This window comes from Corvus moneduloides, chromosome 4 (assembly GCF_009650955.1).
Source record: "Corvus moneduloides isolate bCorMon1 chromosome 4, bCorMon1.pri, whole genome shotgun sequence".
NCBI classification, from domain to species: Eukaryota; Metazoa; Chordata; class Aves; order Passeriformes; family Corvidae; genus Corvus; species Corvus moneduloides.
The window spans coordinates 72,061,192-72,079,523 of record NC_045479.1 but is presented as its reverse complement, the minus strand read 5'-3'; the positions used below and the strand labels follow the sequence as shown (position 1 = coordinate 72,079,523).

General features: G+C 47.0%; 1 protein-coding gene across 3 annotated transcripts in view; it reads left to right on the top strand.

The window, feature by feature from the left end:
• Nucleotides 1-13,231, top strand: part of PLXNA4 (plexin A4) — a 424,624-nt gene extending 411,393 nt beyond the window's left edge. For 2 of the 3 annotated variants that reach the window (XM_032105547.1, XM_032105545.1), the window contains exons 31-32: nucleotides 5,899-6,049; nucleotides 6,753-13,231. In XM_032105547.1, the coding sequence (XP_031961438.1) occupies nucleotides 5,899-6,049; nucleotides 6,753-6,848 (247 nt within the window). In that variant the 3' untranslated portion in view covers nucleotides 6,849-13,231. The remainder of the gene's footprint in view (nucleotides 1-5,898; nucleotides 6,050-6,752) is intronic. The other variant, XM_032105546.1, reaches the window with a different exon arrangement.
• Nucleotides 13,232-18,332: the final 5,101 nt, after the last annotated feature.

The window sequence follows — 18,332 nt, the reverse complement described above, 5'->3', positions numbered from 1 at the left end:
TTTACAGCTCACAACCCAATTCTACCTTATAATTCCTCATACCTCATCCCTGGAAGTGTCCAAGGCCAGGTTGGATGGGGCTTGGAGCAACCTGGGATAGTGGAAGGTGTCCCTGCCCATGGCAACGGGTGGCACTGGATGAGATTTGAGGTCACTTCCAACCCAAACCATTCTGATTTGATGATTCGTGAAGCAACTATGATTCACATCCCATTAGCCTTTAGATGTCAAGGTCTAGATCTTGTTTGGAAGTGCTTTGAGAGTGTTTGGAGTACACAAAATACACAGACTTGTACCCATTTGGGATTTCACCTACCCAGTGTGTCCCCTTGGGGTTTCAGGGCTCTCAAGTCACCAGGAAATCTCTACCTGTGCAGTGCTTGTGATGTATGTTGGTCACTTTGCAGCGAACTTTAGAAAGGACAAACTGAGCCAGCTTATTACAATAAAAAGCTGCATGTACCCTAACATTGTGAGTTATTGAGGTTTTAAGGAGAAACTCTGAGGGCTTTAAAAAAGAGCATCACATGACAGGTGCAAATCCTGGCTCTACTTTAAAAAATGAGTTTTCTGTGCCCCCTCTCCCTCTGCTGGAAAGAAGGCTCAAGAAGTAACATACCAAGGGTCAAGGCAGGGAGTGTTGTCAGTGGAGATAATAAAAAACAGCGCTGGAAGGGGCCTCAGGAGGTCAACCCAACCATCTCCTGCCTCGGGGCAGGATCAGCTCTGTCTAAAGCCTTCCTAACAGATGCTTGTCTACCCCTTTCTTAAAGGCCTCCAACAACAGAGCCTCTGCTGTCCTCAGGCAATCCATTCCCGTGCTTCCCTGTCCTTCCCATCAGAGTATTTTCCCTGCTGGGCAGCCAAAATCTGCCTGGCTGTAATTAAAACTCAGGCATCCCCAGGGCAGGGGGTACAGCTCATTCCTTGCATCTCTGGGGCAGCTTTTGGTGTATCTGAAGGCTGCTCGCTTGTCTTTCTTCACTTTTCATCTCCAAAAAGATCCCAATGTTTTCTCATCACGGTAACAAGCTGTTCTTACACAGTGCAGCTTTCAGCAGGCAAGATGAAAATGTGTCCATATGAGGAGGGTGCAGCCCCTCACATCCTCTGCACTGAGGTGAGGCTGGGTGACCTCCTCTCCCAGAGAAACCTGTGCACCAATTCACTCTTCAGCCATCGAGTCTGTGCTGTCCATCAACCCTCCACTGTTTATTCTAAGAGGAGAAGCAGCAGGAAAAGCCACACACAGGCAAAATAAAAACATTGCCATTTCTAGGGCTTGCACACACAAAAAAGTGTTCCCTCAAACAGTTTGGGTTAGAAGGACCTTAAAGCTCATCTCATTTCACCCTCTGCCATGGGCAGGGACAGCTTCCACTATCCCAGGTTGCTCCCAAGCCCCGTCCAGCTTGGTCTTGGACAATTCCAGGGATGGGGCATCCCCGATTTCCCTGGGCAATCTATTCCAGTGCCTCACCAGCAGCTCAGATGCTTCCCAGGAAACTCAAACTGCCATTCTGTGTCAGCGCAGGAACTGACAGCATGTCCTTGCAGTGCTTCACTGCATCCCACAAAAGAGCTGGTTGTTCCCAAGCCCAAGCTGGTTGTTTCCATCAGCCCTTCCCAGCTGGAACTGTCCCCCATACCCCTTTCACACACCTCTCCCTCCTCCAGTGGTCTGGATGCAGCCAGCTATTTCATAACCCTAATTATGTTATTGCTGTAATTGTGTCTGCCGTCTGCAGCACATGGATTCGTTACGAGCTTTTCATATGCTTAAATGATTATTAATGAGTGCAATCCCATCCCAGCGACAAACAACAGCCATGACAAAAAGATCTTTTGGAAGGCAATTAGCTCCATGCTAAGCTGCCTAAACCATGGGCTGTGCTGGGAAATTTCAGGCTAGGGAGGAAACACTGGCAACGTGGCTTTTCTCTTCTCTTTTGATGAGTTAATGAGTTACCGGGCAGCAGCAGGCACAGTCATTCTTATGAAACAGCTCCACTAAGGAGCCTTTCCCCATCGGTAGGGAGGGAAAGAATATTTATCCCTGGATAAACGGAGGACAAAATGTATTCCCAGGTCACTGATGTATTCGCAGGTCACTGCTGTGTCGCTTTCTTTGGGAAAACAAAACGAAACAAAACAAAACAAAACAAAACAGAACAAAAAAACCAAAACAAAGGCAACCCAGGGAAAGACGAGGTTGGAAAGAACAAGAATAATTATTTTTTCAGTAGGAGAGTACTAACTATATCCTGGTACATCCCAAATCCTTCTCCATCCATCAGTGGCAATGGATGGCCCCTGGGCTCTCTCTCCAGCTCAAGGCAGGCTGGGCTGAGTTGCTGTGCTCATGATACTTGTGAGGACAGATCCCATGGCCTAGTTATCCTCACATGCTCCATCTGAGCTGCAGTGCTGGAATGATGGGTTTACCCCAATTCCTCATAATTTTAATTGCTTATGAAGTCTAATGAACAAATTTCCTGTCACTTCAGAGGATGAAGAGCCTTGAGGTAAGAATGGAGGCTGCTCCTGTGAATATGGGGAAACTCAGACACATAAGGCTGGATCTTTTGATATTCATCTAAGACCTTCTGGAAACAGCTGGGGGAGAATCCACTGGAGATGAGCAAAACTGGAGTACAGAAGTAGCAGCAAATCTGCTCAAGACCCTTTGGAGGCAGGTTAAGCTAAATGTGCTGCTTTGCTTTGCTACCTTTCTGTCTCATTCAGACAGAATCTGGCTCAGTCTTGTGTTCCCAGCCTCCTGCTGACTGTGGAAATGTGAGTCAAAGACCTGTCCCTGTCTCAGGTGAGACCTGGTGGCCCTCCACAAGTGACAGAGCATCTCACTGCCCCTGACCCTGCCTCCCAGCCCAGCTCTGGTGTGGGAGCTATCAGCTGCAGGGGTGATGGAAGCAGCACAGGCAGCCTTGCAAATTCCAGCAGCGGAAATGTAAGGGCCTCTGGGGTTTGGTGACAGCTTCTCAGTGGTTTTTGCATTAGGAGTATGCAAATGGCAGAGAGGCTCTAAGTACCTCTGAGGATCTGGGCTGGAATCGAAGGTAAATAAAGACTCAGCAGGGATGTTGTCATCTCCCTGCTAGGATGCTTTAACACACACATTCATCATTTCTTTAGAGAGCACAGTGATGGCTTCATTAGGAACTCTTCTGCATAAATAAGTGGCTGGGCCATGGCAGAATTTGGATGGAAGGATATTATGTCTTCTTGCTCGTCTAGATTGGGGTATTGGTACACAGTTTTCCCCCCTTCTTTTGCTCTTATTTTTGCCACAAAACACACTTCCCCAATACCTTGGTTTAATGGGAAATGACTTTTAGGTGTGTGATGACAGGGAATTGAGTCTGGAGGAGACCAGGATACTTTGGTGGGTGATGGCCTGTGACCCCAGAACACTGAGATCACAGCTTGGGAGTCTGTCATGGCCAGAGCCTTGGAACTCTGACTCTTGAAACTCAGATTTGTGCATCCCATCCTTGGCTCCAGGGAGCATTTCATGCTGTTTTTCCTTGTTTGGATGAGTCATGGGAGTGTTGTGCTGCTGGGGAATAATCTCTGCAGGGCTGGAAGGGGATGGGGAGCTTTCAAACCCTTGTGAGTCACAGACTCAAGAGTCTGTTGCTACCAGGTGGAAAGGAAACAGGACAAACTTGGAGAGGGAGATGATAAGTGTGTCTGTGCTCCACTTTTTGGGAGCACCCTGTCCCTACACCCACTACCCTACCACCATTTGGGGACAGCTCAACCAGAGAGGAAAAGGAGAATTTTAGCTGTTCATCAGAGCCACACTGGCACCTCTGATTTCCTCCACCGACCCCGTTTATTTTTGCTGTGATGAGCCCCCTTCTCTTCTCATTTCACCCATCAGGAGGATGTCCATCCAATATTCATGAGGAGCTGCTCTTTTTTCAGGGTCCATAAAGCAATGCATTTCACTGCATTGCAGCCTGTTTTCCCCACAAGTCTGTGAAATGTGCTGCTGGCACATGGACTTTTTTTTTTTCCAGTGCCAAGGCACACCTTACATTTTGACCCTAAGATTCCTTGTTTTCTCAGCAGTGTTATGGATGCCACCAATTCCTGATGCTTTCCCTTGTGTAGCACAGATCGGGTTTTCTCCAGTGGGTGATGCCAAAACCCATTTAAGTTTTTCTGGGAGTGGCAAAGGTCTAGAAATATTCATTTGCCATGCTCAACATCTTCTCCTGGGGGTAGTTCTGCAGGACTTTACTCACAGACAACTGTCCAAGTCCACATGGGGACGGAGGGTTAGGCAGAGTGCAAAGAAAAACAAACCCACACCGCTTTTCAGTGGAGCACTGGGAATGGGAGTTATTTAGACCATGGGACTAAGTTGGACTAAGATTTCTGGCTGCTCCTAAGCCCAGAAGACAAAATGCCAGGACTCCAGGGAGAGTGATGTTTTTGTTCCTGCTGGATGTTGCAGTAAAATTAATAAGGTTTGCACGAGTTTTTATGACGAAAGAGAGTTTAGCTCTGGAAAAAAGTCGGGCAAGAAGGACCTCTGCCTCCTATGCCTCCCTCTGCCAGGGATTACATCAACATCCCACCACCAAAATCAGGTTATCAACAGAGACTGACCCTTTGTGGTAAATCAGGGTGGGACTGAAGGGCACAAAACCAGACTGAGCTCAACTGGAGCTTCCTGGTGTGGAAGGGTTTTCCCTGTGCTTTTGCACTGCTCTGTCTCCCACAGGAGACTCCAGCAGCCGCTCTGTCACGGGGAGTATTTTCCCTCCACCTCAAGGATCCTCATTACATAGCGCTTCAGTGTCCAATTTCTCTGCAGTGGTAAGCAGCCTCCATCTCAGCAGGTGTCTCCACGCTGTTTACAGGACACCTGTCAGCTCTTTTGGCTCCCCGTCCCCTCTGCCTCCTAATTATAAAATTGTGGATTGCTGCAGCTACGGGCTTTTTTTTTCCTTCTTCTTCTTCTTCTTCTTCTTTTTTTTTTTTCCTTATGCACAAAATGTCAAATTGCAGAAATTAAAAATGTAAATGATGGCGTCTAATTAACCAGTTGACAGCAGAGCACAGCTGCGAATGACAGTGACTGATTACCTTCTGCAAACCTTGTCCTCCAAGACCTGCCTTACCCGGGGGACAAAGGACATCAAAAATAGCAACTTCCTTAAAGAGACACCACTCTGCAGATGAAGCCTGCTGGGCAATGGTTCTGGGGGATCCAGATCCTATGGATACACCCCCAGTCCTCCTGAGCTCCAGGAGAATGGTATTGACTCCTAGGAAAAGCAGATTTTTCCCAGTTAGACTGGAGTTGAAGGCTGTTGTCACAAATATCAGGCCACCTTAAAATAGGGGGCCAAAAGGAAATGCTGAGCAGGAGAGTTTTTGGGATAGATTGGACTGAGTGGGGAAGGTGGGTGATGTTAGCAATGGGGCAGAAGTACTGGTGCAAGAATGGTGCAAGGAAAAATACAAATATTTGGGTTTTTTCTGTGCATGGGAGTGAAATCCTAAGCTCTCAGTGGGCAGCAAGATCTCTCTGGGAATAGGGGCAGGGCTAAAAGCCCTTGAATGTCTGACAAAGTGATCCAGCTTCAATCCCGCTCCTACTACTCTCATGGCACGGGGAAACTTTACAGGAGACTCTTTGGGGCTTCAGTCTCAGACTGGGGTGAATACAACACATGTGGTGCTCAGGATTAGTGCTTCAGGCATTTCCACTTTGGCCAAGTCATGCTGTAAAAGAAGAGCATGAGCAGGTATTTCACTGATGCACCAACACTAAGGGTGGTTTTTCTCCTTTTTTGTTTGTGGATTTCACGTCTTGAGCTCCTGCTCTTCCCCTTAAGAAACACCTGTGTTTGTGCCCCTCAGGTACTACTCAGACATCGCCAAGATGCCAGCAATCAGTGACCAGGACATGAACGCCTACCTGGCCGAGCAGTCCCGCATGCACATGAACGAGTTCAACACCATGAGCGCGCTCTCTGAGATCTACTCCTACGTGGGCAAGTACAGCGAGGAGGTGAGAGCCTGGGACACTTCTGGGGGACCAGGGGACAGCCCACCCAGCCCCAGGGTGTGTCATTGATACCTGGGAGGCGATGGATTTAAGGAATGAGAAACAAGGCTTGGGGTTTGGGAAGGGAAGGTCGGGGATTTTGGGTCTCCTCAGTACTGCTCTGTCTGGATCCCTGTTATTTTTGTCGCTCACTCTTGTTCAGTCAGGCTCAGCTGGTTTGAAGCAGTTGATGGTCAGATGTTAATGCACTGCAGAGGAGCCCTACATGAGCTTTACATCCAATGTGGGCAAAAGTTGGTTAAGGCCTGTGCCCAAAGTCATTCCAGATACCCTAAAACACCCAAAAATGGTCCAACACACACTTTAAGATGTCCAGCATGGTTCTGTGTATTGAAGGCCATGTAAGACCCCTTAGGGCATCTCCAGTGGCATGGCCAGGTGATGGATAAAGCTCATAAATAACTGATCTCCAAGATAAGAATCCATTTGATTGGTTGCAATCCAGAAGTCTGCATTGAGTCAGATCAATCCCAAACTCCCTGCCTAGTTCCCTCCTGCTGACTGACCTGCCTTGAATGATCTAAGCTAAGCCTGGGACCTACCTCAGAGAAAGCTAACCCTCCTCTGCTGCTCTAAGATGCTGGACTCAGTCATTTTGGGGAAAAAAACCCAAATCCCTGTCACTTCTTCTTCTCTCCTTTTCCAGATTCTTGGAGCCCTTGATCAAGACGACCAGGCTGGGAAACAGAAACTTGCCTACAAACTTGAACAAGTCATAACCCTCATGAGCATAGATAGCTGAGAACTGTCCTGCCAGGGACACCCTGGGAGGGATAAACCAAGTCGTGCCTCACTCAAGATCATCATCTTTACCAAGTGCAAGTTTTGATGGGCTGTAAGCAGAGTCACCCAAACAGCGCTCCTCTCTCTCTCTCTCTCTGTCTTTCCCTCCCCCTCTCTCTTTCTCTCTTTTCCTTCTCTTTCCAAATCTATGGACAAAGCGACAGAGCCCCAGGGATTAAAAGAAGACTGCAGAGGAACCTTGGCTCTGGGGCCACGAAGACATTTGGGTGGAGCTCTCATTTTCACAGCTTCCCCTCTGCCTTTTGCCCTAGAGAAAAACTATTGAACACACACAAAAACCCCAACAACCCTCCCCCAGCATCACATCCTCGCTCTGCAGAGGTGAAATTGGGAGGTAACTTCTGTCATGCTGCTTTAACTGCCCTCCGAGGGCTGTAGCCTCTGGAGCGGACATGGAAATGAACTCAGTATTACTCAAGTGTCCCCAAGGGGAAGGGGAAGGCAGCCTGCCTGCAGGGCTCCTGGAGAGCAGAGCCAATCCAGCTCCTCTCCTGCAGAGCCATTGCAATTCTATCTCTTGATAGCGACCCACTGGGAGAGCAGCCTTGAGGCTCCCCGAAAAATGCCACAGCTCCATCCAGAGCAGGACCGCTGTGGCTCATCCTGCCTGGGCAGACAGCTGCTCTCCTGGGGCAGGGAAAGGGTCCAGAGGGGACGAGGAGACCGACGCTCCCCTGCCCATGTGTTTCATATGGTTCTTCTTATTTTTCCAAGAGCCGCGTGTCCCCCTCCGTCTTTCCCGTCGTGTCCTGTTGGTCGTAGCACTGCAGCAAAATGCTCTCTCTGCTCGGTGGCATCCTGTCAGTGGTGGTGGTGGTGGTTCTGCTCCTCCTGGCAATGGACAGCACAGCATCATCCCCCTCATTCCCACCTCAGCTTGGAAAGCAGGAGCCACAGGCCTCGGTTTGTTCCAGGCAAAAAGCTCAGCCTCAAAAGAAGAACCAGAAGGATTTTTTTTTTTTTTAAGCCGTTCTTTCCATTTTGTTTCCTCAACTGGAACACAGCTGTTGTTTTCCCATGATGGAATATCAGAGGGTTACTGAAATGCTTGCTGTGAAGCAAGGTGGTGCATGGGGCTGATGGCAAAGCCTTCCTTCCAAGCTACTCCTGAGAGGAAGTGTCACCACACACTTTGGAAGGAAATCTTGGAGGAAATCCAAATGAAACACTGCAAAAATTCTTCTACCTAGATACCCCAGCTGAACTGCCTGTCTTCTGGAGGTCTCTGAACTGCTGTGAGCCCATCTGCCTTTTGGTGCCAACTCCTGGCCTTTCCTCTTCTCTGTTTCTGGAACCAACAGGCCTTGCTGAAGGCACAGTTGCTGCCTGGGAAGGATTTTATCTCTCTTTGCACTTCTTATCCCTTCAGGGATCGCTGTCACCATGGGATGATTGTGGGGGATCACCCTGTCCCTGTCCCATCCTCTGCTCAGCTTCTCCAAAACAACATCTCAACTGGTTTCATGGCCAACCAAAGGGGAGTAAGCTCCTGCATCTCTTCTGCCTTCAGCTGTTCCATTCACACAGCTTCCAGCCTGGATAACACCATGGTTAGAGACCCATGGTGTGTGGAGAACCTTCCTTGTATACCAGGGAGGCAAGAGCTGGGTCAGCATTCATCTCCCCAGACATGAGCAGAGCTCCCTGGCAGATGGAAGAGTGGCTGGAGAATCAGCCCACATCCACCTCACCCCATCCTGGGAGCCGCAGCCTGGATCTGCTTTGCACCTGGAGGGAGGAAGGGGTGAAGGCAGGGTGTGTAAATTGATTATAGAGTGAGTTCATTTGGGTTTATTCCTGTCTCTTGCTATCAAACCAGAACCTCTTGGGAGTGACAGATCCTGAGCGTGTGTGAGGGGGGATGTGGTGCAAGCAGGAGTCAGTCAGCAGGAGGGTTTCCTTCAGCCAAGCAGATACACACGTAGGCAAGTCCAAAAACACTCAAAGAACAGTGGTCCAAAACTGGACATGTCTGTGGGGAGAAAATCACCAGATTCATGTTGAAACAGCAAACTTAGGGACACGTCTTGGTTATAAACCCCCAGACATTTCTCTCTTGATTACAATTCTGATTATTTTGTGCGTGTGCGTGTGTATCTGTGTGCGCGTGTGCGTTCCTTCCTTTTTTTTGGTTCTGCTTGCTTTCTGTTGGATTGCTGAGCTGATGGACTCATCATGCACCTTATGGACATCTCAGCAGTTTTAAGAGGCCTGCGCATTGGGGATGATTTGGGTTTGGTTGGTTCTGCCATGGTTTTGTTGATCCATTTTGGTAACGTCGGCGCTTGTTCCAGATCCATTGATCATGGCTGTGAAAGTGGGAAGTCCCACCAGAGCCAGTGGTAAGAAAATGACAACAAACAACACAAACACAATATTTTTTATAAGTACGTAAATTAAAAAAAAAAAGGGAAAAATTAAAAAAAAAAAAGGAAGAAACCAAAGGTTTTGACAAACAAAGTGCCACAAAAAATAAATATGGACCCTATTGTCATGCCTTGTACTCACAGCTGGATGGTAGGAGTCTAAGGACAAAGAGCTGGCTTGGAGGGAAGTGGTTATGAGTGATGGGCAATCCTGCCTGGACATGCGCACATGAGAGGAAGAAGAAGCTGTTTAACAAAAATACAAAAAAAGAAAACTATCAAAATGAACTGGTGTGATCCTGCACTGTTACTGAAGTCAGAGGAACACCACAGGGGAAATCTGAGACTCACCCTGTTTCTTTTCGATGTTTTCAGGGCTGTGTTTTTGGTTTGTTATGGTTGTTTTCCATGGTTGTTATTTTATTTCTTCTTGCTGGTACGGAGTTTTTCATCTGTATATTATATATATATATTTTTTTGACAAAAACTTGAACACCTCAGAGACACTGAGAATGAAACACTTAGGGGAAACGGGAAGCGCCAGGAGACTGGTGTCTTAACCCTTCCCAACTTCCCATTTAGGCATTTCTGCTTTCTCTCCACCCTCTTCTTTCCCCCATGCCCAGGATTTGAAAGAAAACCTGTGTTTTGCTTCTCTTTCATCTCCTCTTTATTTTTTTGTCTTTCTGTTTCTCTTTATTTTGGTGTTTGAGCTGGTTTTGCTTTTTTGCTTGGAAAATGTGCCAGAATCGTGATGTAAATGCGTGGGCTTCCTCCCCTGTCCCCTTCAGTGCCCTTCCCATTTCTAACCACTGTCCCAGAATCCCCCAGTCTATGAGAAGTCTTGGCATCTTTCTTCCCAGCCTCACCTGTTGAGCTAACTATTTTTTAAGTGCATGTAAAATACAACTGAAAACAAAGACACAAGCAGAAGAATGAGCCCTACTACAACACGGATGCTTTCTTTTCCTTTGATTTCTTTTCCCCCACCTCCCTTTCCACACTTGACCAAAAATTCCTGGTAAATAGGTAGTGTCCCACACTGTTTTTCAAGCCACATGGAGAGAACTGGAGCCAGAGTTCCTCGAGGTCTGTGGACAGGCTCCTAATAGCCAGAATATGCCAGATGATAGGCTGATCATTATGGGCCTTTCTCAAACACTGCAATCAAATAATTAATGCTGACACTTGCAGCATCAGAAACAGGGAAAGGGAACTCACGAGGACTCCCTGAGGTTCTACCAGGAGAGTCAAGATTATTTCTTCACTGCAGGGTTTGCTTTGGGGCTTTTCAGCTGGGTTGGAGGAACGAAGGGTGTACAGCCCCGCTGCAAACACCTTGTGTCCTCCCTCTGAGTGGGACTCAGCTGTCAGTGACAGTGATCTGAGACCTGATCCATCGTGTCATGTGGTGGTGCAGACTGTGCCTTCCAGTGAACACTAGTCCGAGGAAAGCTGTGTGTCTGGAATGAGGTGTTGGGGATCGTGTGCCCTCCAACAGACAGCACGGGAGAACAATCGAGGAGAAATTCAGCCACCCAAGGTCACCTTCTTCTCCCAGCGTAGAGTCATAGAATCATTTGGGTTGGAAAAGACCTCTAAGATCACAGAGTCCAAGTGTCTCAATGTGCCCCAGTCCTTCTCTTCCCACTCTTCTTCCTGTTCTGAACGTATCTGAAGGTTTTGTCCAACCCAGCCTCACTCCATTAGATAAGAGGACTATGCCAATTTTCATCCCTGTAGTTTTACCACTGCAGTTGTCTTATCTTGCTTCTTTGACACTGAAGACCATAAAAATTATTGGGCCATGAAGAAGATTTACCGGCAGCATTTTGTTTGGTAATTGCTTAGATTGACAAGTGATTACCGAAGTTTCCAGATCTTGTGCATTAACCCACAGGAAAATATTTGCCATGAAGAGAAAAAGACCAAGCAAATGAGATAATTGTCATTATTTTTAATGATGCTGTTGAAAACTGATAGATCAAATTTGAAGAGTCCAGTGGTCAGTCTCACTGTTGAGTCCCCTCTGAATTTCTTGGAGTCTGGGAAAACCCAAGCACATAACAGCCAATATCAAGATAACCGTTTAGAACTAAGTCAAAACATCAAATGTAGATCTGTCCTTCCCCAAAGCTTTAATGAAGGGCTTTGGGAAGAGACACTGTTATGTAGAAGACTATTCCAAAGGAAGGTTGGAAACCTGGAAGGACTTAGTCCCAGAGCTCTGCTAAGTGGGACATACATTTGTGTCTGCACAAAGGACACTCAGAATCATGGAATCACAGAATGGTTTGGGTTGGAAGGGACCTTAAGGAGGATCTCATTCCAACCTCCCTGCTGTGGGCAGGGACACCTTCCACTATCCCAGGTCGCTCCAAGGCCAGTCCAACCTGGCCTTGGACACATCCAGGGATCCAGGGGCAGCCACAGCTTCTCTAGGTGACCACACAGCCTTAGCGATTCCAGGACAATTTGCTCTGTACATTTCATGAGCAGTCACAGTTGTACTCCAGGGCAGGTGGAGGTTTTGGGATGTCCTAACTCTTGCCATCCAAACTTGGTGTGCTGTGGAGCAGAAACTGGTGAAATGCATGAACCTCAACATCATGGTGTGAACCTCAGCCTCCTGCCCATTCCCAGCCAGAATTTTCCTGCTTTGCACCTGGCAGCTCCCATTTCAGGGTAGTGTTTGGTCCATGGAATCCTGCAGTTTTCCCTCACCTCCGTGACTGTGCAATGCCTCTTTCTCCAAAAAAATTGTGTTGTCTTACTGGGAATAACTATTTCGTGGAGAATGCTTTGAAAATGGAGCTTGTCAACTGTGTTTTATTTGGGATGGCTCAGTTCTCTACACTTGGAGAAGGACCCAAGGGGACACAGGCTTACAGCAAAAAAAAAAAAAAAAAAAATTGTAGAAAGATGTCAAAAAAAGTAAAAAAAAAACCAAACAGGATTTACACTTGGAAAAATAAACCCACCAAAACCCCCACTGAAGTTATAAATCTGCTTAGTCTGATCAACCTGTCATGTGTGTGATTTCTGTTGTCGTCGTTGTTTGTTCATTGTTTGGTTGGTTTTGTTTGGTTTTTTTTTTTTTTTAATCTTCTGTTCTAAAAATGGAGAGTTTACCTCAAGAAATTCTTTCTGCTTGGAAACAGATCACCTCAAAGACGCTCGCAGCAGAGAGCAGTGTGCAGGGAAGCTCAGTAAAGCAAACCTGGGTGTGGAAAACAGAGGGGAAAACCAGGACGTTCAGGCTCTTCTCAGCATTCCCTTCTCTTACTGGTGTGGTCTGGCATTCCCCAGTGGAGAAGTTGCTGTTCACTTTCAGATAGACTGAGGCACAAGGGCCAGTTGGAGAAATCAAGGCCCATGTCCAAGCTTGAAGTCCTTTCTGAAGTATCTTAAGAGAAACTTGGTGTTATTTAAACTTTCTATGCTGCTCTTTCTCCATTCCCTGGAGAAATTCCACTTTCCAGCCCAGGCTGGGATAAGGAAGCAGAGAGATTAGGTGCTAGCTAAATGCTCCCAGTGTTTTCCCCAAGGAATCGAGAGGCAACTGGCTTATTTAAGGTCACAAGAGAGGCCCTTCCTTGTGTCTGACCCCGTGTCTTGGACATACACGTGAGCCTAGAAGTCTCATTCTCTGTTTTGCTAAAGCTTCCACCTTGAAATCAATGGAAAGACATTTCCTTTCACCACAGTGTTACTAACAGCCTCAAAGAGATGTCAAGACAGCATTAGAAAGGAGGTTGGGATCCTTTTTCCTAGGTTGTTGTTGTCGTTGGTTTGATTTTCTTTTGAATTGATCCTAGTTTAAAAAGAAATAAATCTATACTATTTAAATTGGAATCCCGTTGTTACTTGGTAAAGGCAAAGCTTCTGTACCTTTGTTATAATTAATTGTATACCTGTGTATGTAAATATAAGGCATTCCTATTTTGCAGTCCAGAACAAAAAATAAAAAAAAAAACCTATTTGTAATATAGAATAAAGTTTATTAAAAAAAAATAAAGAAATAAAAATGCCCCAGGCTGTGATTCCTGCTTCCTGTGTCAAAATGGAGCCAGAGGGATGGAATTGTAGTCAACGAAAGGCTGGAAAAGACCTTTAAGATCATTGAGTCCAACTGTTAACCCAGCACCACTGCCATGTCCACCACTAACCCATGTCCCCATACCCACACATTTTGGAACCAACCGTCCGTCCTTCCCTCCTTCCTTCCTTCCTTCCCTCCCTCCCTCCTTCCCTCCCTCCCTCCCTTCTTTCCTTTTCCTTCCTTCCTTCCTTCCTTCCTTCCTTCCTTCCTTCCTTCCGAATTCCGAATTCCGAATTCCGAATTCCTTCCTTCCGAATTCCTTCCTTCCGAATTCCTTCCTTCCGAATTCCTTCCTTCCTTCCTTCCGAATTCCTTCCTTCCGAATTCCTTCCTTCCGAATTCCTTCCTTCCTTCCTTCCTTCCTTCCTTCCTTCCGAATTCCTTCCGAATTCCTTCCGAATTCCTTCCGAATTCCTTCCTTCCTTCCTTCCGAATTCCTTCCTTCCGAATTCCTTCCTTCCGAATTCCTTCCTTCCGAATTCCTTCCTTCCTTCCTTCCTTCCTTCCTTCCTTCCTTCCTTCCTTCCTTCCTTCCTTCCGAATTCCTTCCTTCCTTCCTTCCGAATTCCTTCCTTCCGAATTCCTTCCTTCCGAATTCCTTCCTTCCGAATTCCTTCCTTCCGAATTCCTTCCTTCCTTCCTTCCTTCCTTCCTTCCTTCCTTCCTTCCTTCCGAATTCCTTCCTTCCTTCCTTCCTTCCTTCCTTCCTTCCGAATTCCTTCCTTCCTTCCGAATTCCTTCCGAATTCCTTCCGAATTCCTTCCGAATTCCTTCCGAATTCCTTCCTTCCTTCCGAATTCCTTCCTTCCTTCCGAATTCCTTCCGAATTCCTTCCGAATTCCTTCCTTCCTTCCTTCCGAATTCCTTCCGAATTCCTTCCGAATTCCTTCCGAATTCCTTCCGAATTCCTTCCGAATTCCTTCCTTCCGAATTCCTTCCGAATTCCTTCCGAATTCCTTCCTTCCTTCCTTCCTTCCTTCCTTCCGAATTCCTTCCTTCCTTCCTTCCTTCCTTCCTTCCTTCCTTCCTTCCTTCCTTCCTTCCTTCCTTCCTTCCTTCCTTCCTTCCTTCCTTCCTTCCTTCCTTCCTTCCTTCCTTCCTTCCTTCCTTCCTTCCTTCCTTCCTTCCTTCCTTCCTTCCTTCCTTCCTTCCTTCCTTCCTTCCTTCCTTCCTTCCTTCCTTCCTTCCTTCCTTCCTTCCTTCCTTCCTTCCTTCCTTCCTTCCTTCCTTCCTTCCTTCCTTCCTTCCTTCCTTCCTTCCTTCCTTCCTTCCTTCCTTCCTTCCTTCCTTCCTTCCTTCCTTCCTTCCTTCCTTCCTTCCTTCCTTCCTTCCTTCCTTCCTTCCTTCCTTCCTTCCTTCCTTCTTCCCTCCCTTTCTTGTCAACTCTTTTTTCTTTTCCCTGTCACACAAAAAGGCATTTATTGGATTGTTTGATTTTTTTTTTTTTTTTCTTACGGAGGTGGGATCCAGACAGGTAATTCCTTTCCATTTGTTTATAGGGTGTCATCAGCTCTGGGGAAAAAAAAAAAAAAATGGTTGACAAGCTCACAAATTTAGGGATGCTACTAAAGGAACCACATATGAGGCTTGTGGAAAGCAAACAGCTTTCTGCAGTCTCAACTCCATGAAGAGCATGAAAAGGAAGTAAGAAATTGGATTTCAAAGAGGGAAAGGAGTTGAATGAAGCTCTGGCAGCTTCAGCCTGGTACTGCTCAGCAATGTCGGGGTACCTATAGAAGGACACCTATAACTGACCATGTCCAGCCATGGAAAGGAGATGTCTCTGTCCAGCTGCTCCTTGGGACACAGAGGAAAAGCTTTGGGCTCAGATCACTCTGCCATCACATCCCACCCACAGCTCAGCCAGTCCCAGCAGGGTGTCACCCACACAAGCCTCCCCCATCAGACCCCTCAGGTCAGCAGGGTGAGTTGCAGGAATTGATGCTAAAAATTTTTGTGTGCAAGGAAGAGCTTCAGGTTTCAGCTCTTCTGAATTATCAGTGTGTTTAGGGTAAAACCCAAAACCACCTCTAAATAAAGAGTTATGAAGGGTTTTGTTTTTCAGGGCATTTTTCAAACCTAAACTATCTCACTGGAAACTTCCGTCCAGACAAAGGGGTTGTATTTAACACTTCCACCAGAGTTGTTTTAGGCTGTGTCTCTGCCAGACACTGCATAGAGAGAGTGTCCCTGTACAAATAACAGCTTCCATGTCAATGAGACCAGACAGGAAAAGGTGGAGAGGAACCTGAGGCATGAAGAGGTGAAATGGATTGCCTGGAATCGCAGAGGCAAAGCTCTCTGCAGCCCAGTACCAATCCCAATCCACCCAGTCACTCTTTTTGTGATGGGACACAGCTGTTGTTACAGATTCGGGAGAATCCATAGGGCATGGTTGGGACCAATACTGTGACCTTGTTAATACAACCTGGACCAATTTCCTCTTGTATTCCATTGCAAGACTGGGAAACAAAACACCAACTATTCCCACAAAAACACCCTTCCAATTATTAAATGGAGCTGCACTTACTGAGCACAGCCAAACAAACAGACTCCAGGCTTGTGGTAACTCCCTGTTGTCAGCTGGAAAATGTTTGGTTTTGGGGGGATTACATGTGTGGGCTTGCTGCTGCTCAGCAGAGGATTTCCCTGTGGATTTAATGAAAGCTGCAAGAGTGGGAGGGAGGAGGAAAACCTCTGACATGGATCTGTCTGCAACAGGACAGGGCATTGCTCTGATGCTCCCTGGGACACTCCGAGACCTTGGCTGTGGTCACATGTGTGTGACAGAGACTGGAGGCAACAGCCACTTCAAGTTCCAGCCTCTGGAACGGCTCTGTCCAGCTCCCAAATGAGCTAAGCTGGATATTCAAGGCCAAGTAGGTATTTACAAAGCAGGCAGGAGGCACCTTCCCATCATTAAGGTTGGAAAAGTCCTCTAAAATCACCGAATCCAATCATTAACCCAGCACTGCCAAGCCACCACTAATCCACGTCCCCAAGTGCCACATCCTTTCCCTAAAGCCGCTGGTGTTTCTCTGTCCATGCTGGATTCTCCCTCCCACAAGCTACAGAAAAAAAGCATTTTCAAAGCTTTCCTGCTTTTGTGGTCCATGAGGAATGATGGCCATTTCCTGCACCTCAATCCTTCCCTTCTTCCAGCTCCTCCACTGAGGAAATGGCGACCACTTGCTTCAGGTCTGGGACATCCCCGGTGTAAATAATATCCCCCAATTGTCCCATGGAAACCTGGCAGGGGAAAAGGCATTGCAAAGCTCAGAGATGGTCTTTATGTCCCAGCTAAAAGCTGGGAACTCTTCTGCAGCTCAGCTTCCCAAAGCAATCCCAGATGTCAGCTGAGAAGGACCATTTCCAGCACCCTGGGGAGGATTCAATTTGCCTTTATTATTTCCCCTTTCCCGCTTTCTGACTCTTCCCACCTTCAGCTGCCTGGATTGTATTAAGATGTTCCCCTCACCATTCCCCATCCTGGGGATTTTCTGGCTCAGCAGAGTACAACTCCAGCATCAGCTCTCTTGTTCCCATTGGATCTCACTTGTCCAAGGGATCCCTTCCCTGTGTTCAGCCCCAGGTGCACCTCACCAAGGTGGTGACAGGGATAGGGACCATAACTCTGAGTCCCTTGCCCTGCAGAGACCTGCCAGCTCCAGTGTCAAGGTGTTCCAGCTTATTGAGTGGCAAGAAAATGTTCCTGGGATCAATAAGGTTTTATTCATAGAATCACAGAATGTTTTGGCTTGGAAGGAACATTAAAGATGATCCTGTTCCAAACCCTGTCATGGGCAGGGGCACCTCCCACTAGATCAGGTTGATCAGAGCAGGATCTCTGCAAAATCACCTCTTCTTCTGATCACTTTTCTGAGTGGCCATGGGTGTTTTCTCCTGTGGGGGTTCTCCTGTCTCTCTGTGAAAACCGAGCCCTTCCAGGATCCAGTTCATCTCATTACAGCCCCTCTGGCTCAAATAGATCAGTGACTGAGGGAAATGCTGTTTCCTCTGGCTGGCTCCAGGGAGGAGCTCACCCAGCTGCAGAGGATTGCACTGTGCCTTTCCAAAGCCAGGTGGGATGAATCCCAGCAGTGGCTCTTCTTTGACCTTTTTTGCTGTAATTGTTTTAGGAAAACTCTTGTTATACACACCCTGAACTTCTCTGCCATGTGCTGTGTTCCCACAACCCAGCAAGCATTTGCGAGGGAAGCAGGAACCAATTTGGTCTTTTGCCTTCAGCTAAGATATTCAAGGAAAAAAAAATTGAGAGAAGAACAACTGTTTTCTTTTTATTATTATTATTATTTACCCCTTTGAATTTCCTGCCTTCTCATAAAGTCTAATGGGAAATGTACTCACTGACCTTGTAACCCCCCGAACCAAACACGATGCCAAGACTTCTCCACAGGCCAGCTTTCCTTCAGTTTGCCATATGGGATGCAGCCCTCGTTCCTACAACACAGGCAGGCAGGTCACAAATTAGTCACAACTCATGACACACAAACATGTTGTGGGCAGGAACGTGACAAGCAGATAGCACCAGCAGACATCGTGTTTTTCCTGGCTACATCTGTGCTAGTAAATAAAAGAAGGCCAAGGTGGAGTACCAGGCTCTGTATTGAGTTGTCTGTGGTGTTTAGCTGTTAGCAGGCCCCCAGAACAATTTTGGACAATTTTCTCCCAGAGAATGGCCAGGCACAGCTTGGGATGAGCATCTATCACGGATTTTTTCCCTTCATGGATAAAAATGCACCCAGTTTGGCTCTCTCTGTCCCATAAGCTCTAAGACACTATGGCTTCACAGGGCCAAATACACAGATCTAGACCAAAAAAAAATGCTGGGAAAAGGTCTGCAGGGTCAGGAGGTATTTGGAAAAAATATATTGGGAAAAGAGGTGCTTTAAAGGTTCAGTCTGTGTGGTGTTTACCTGCTTGGTACTGGTGG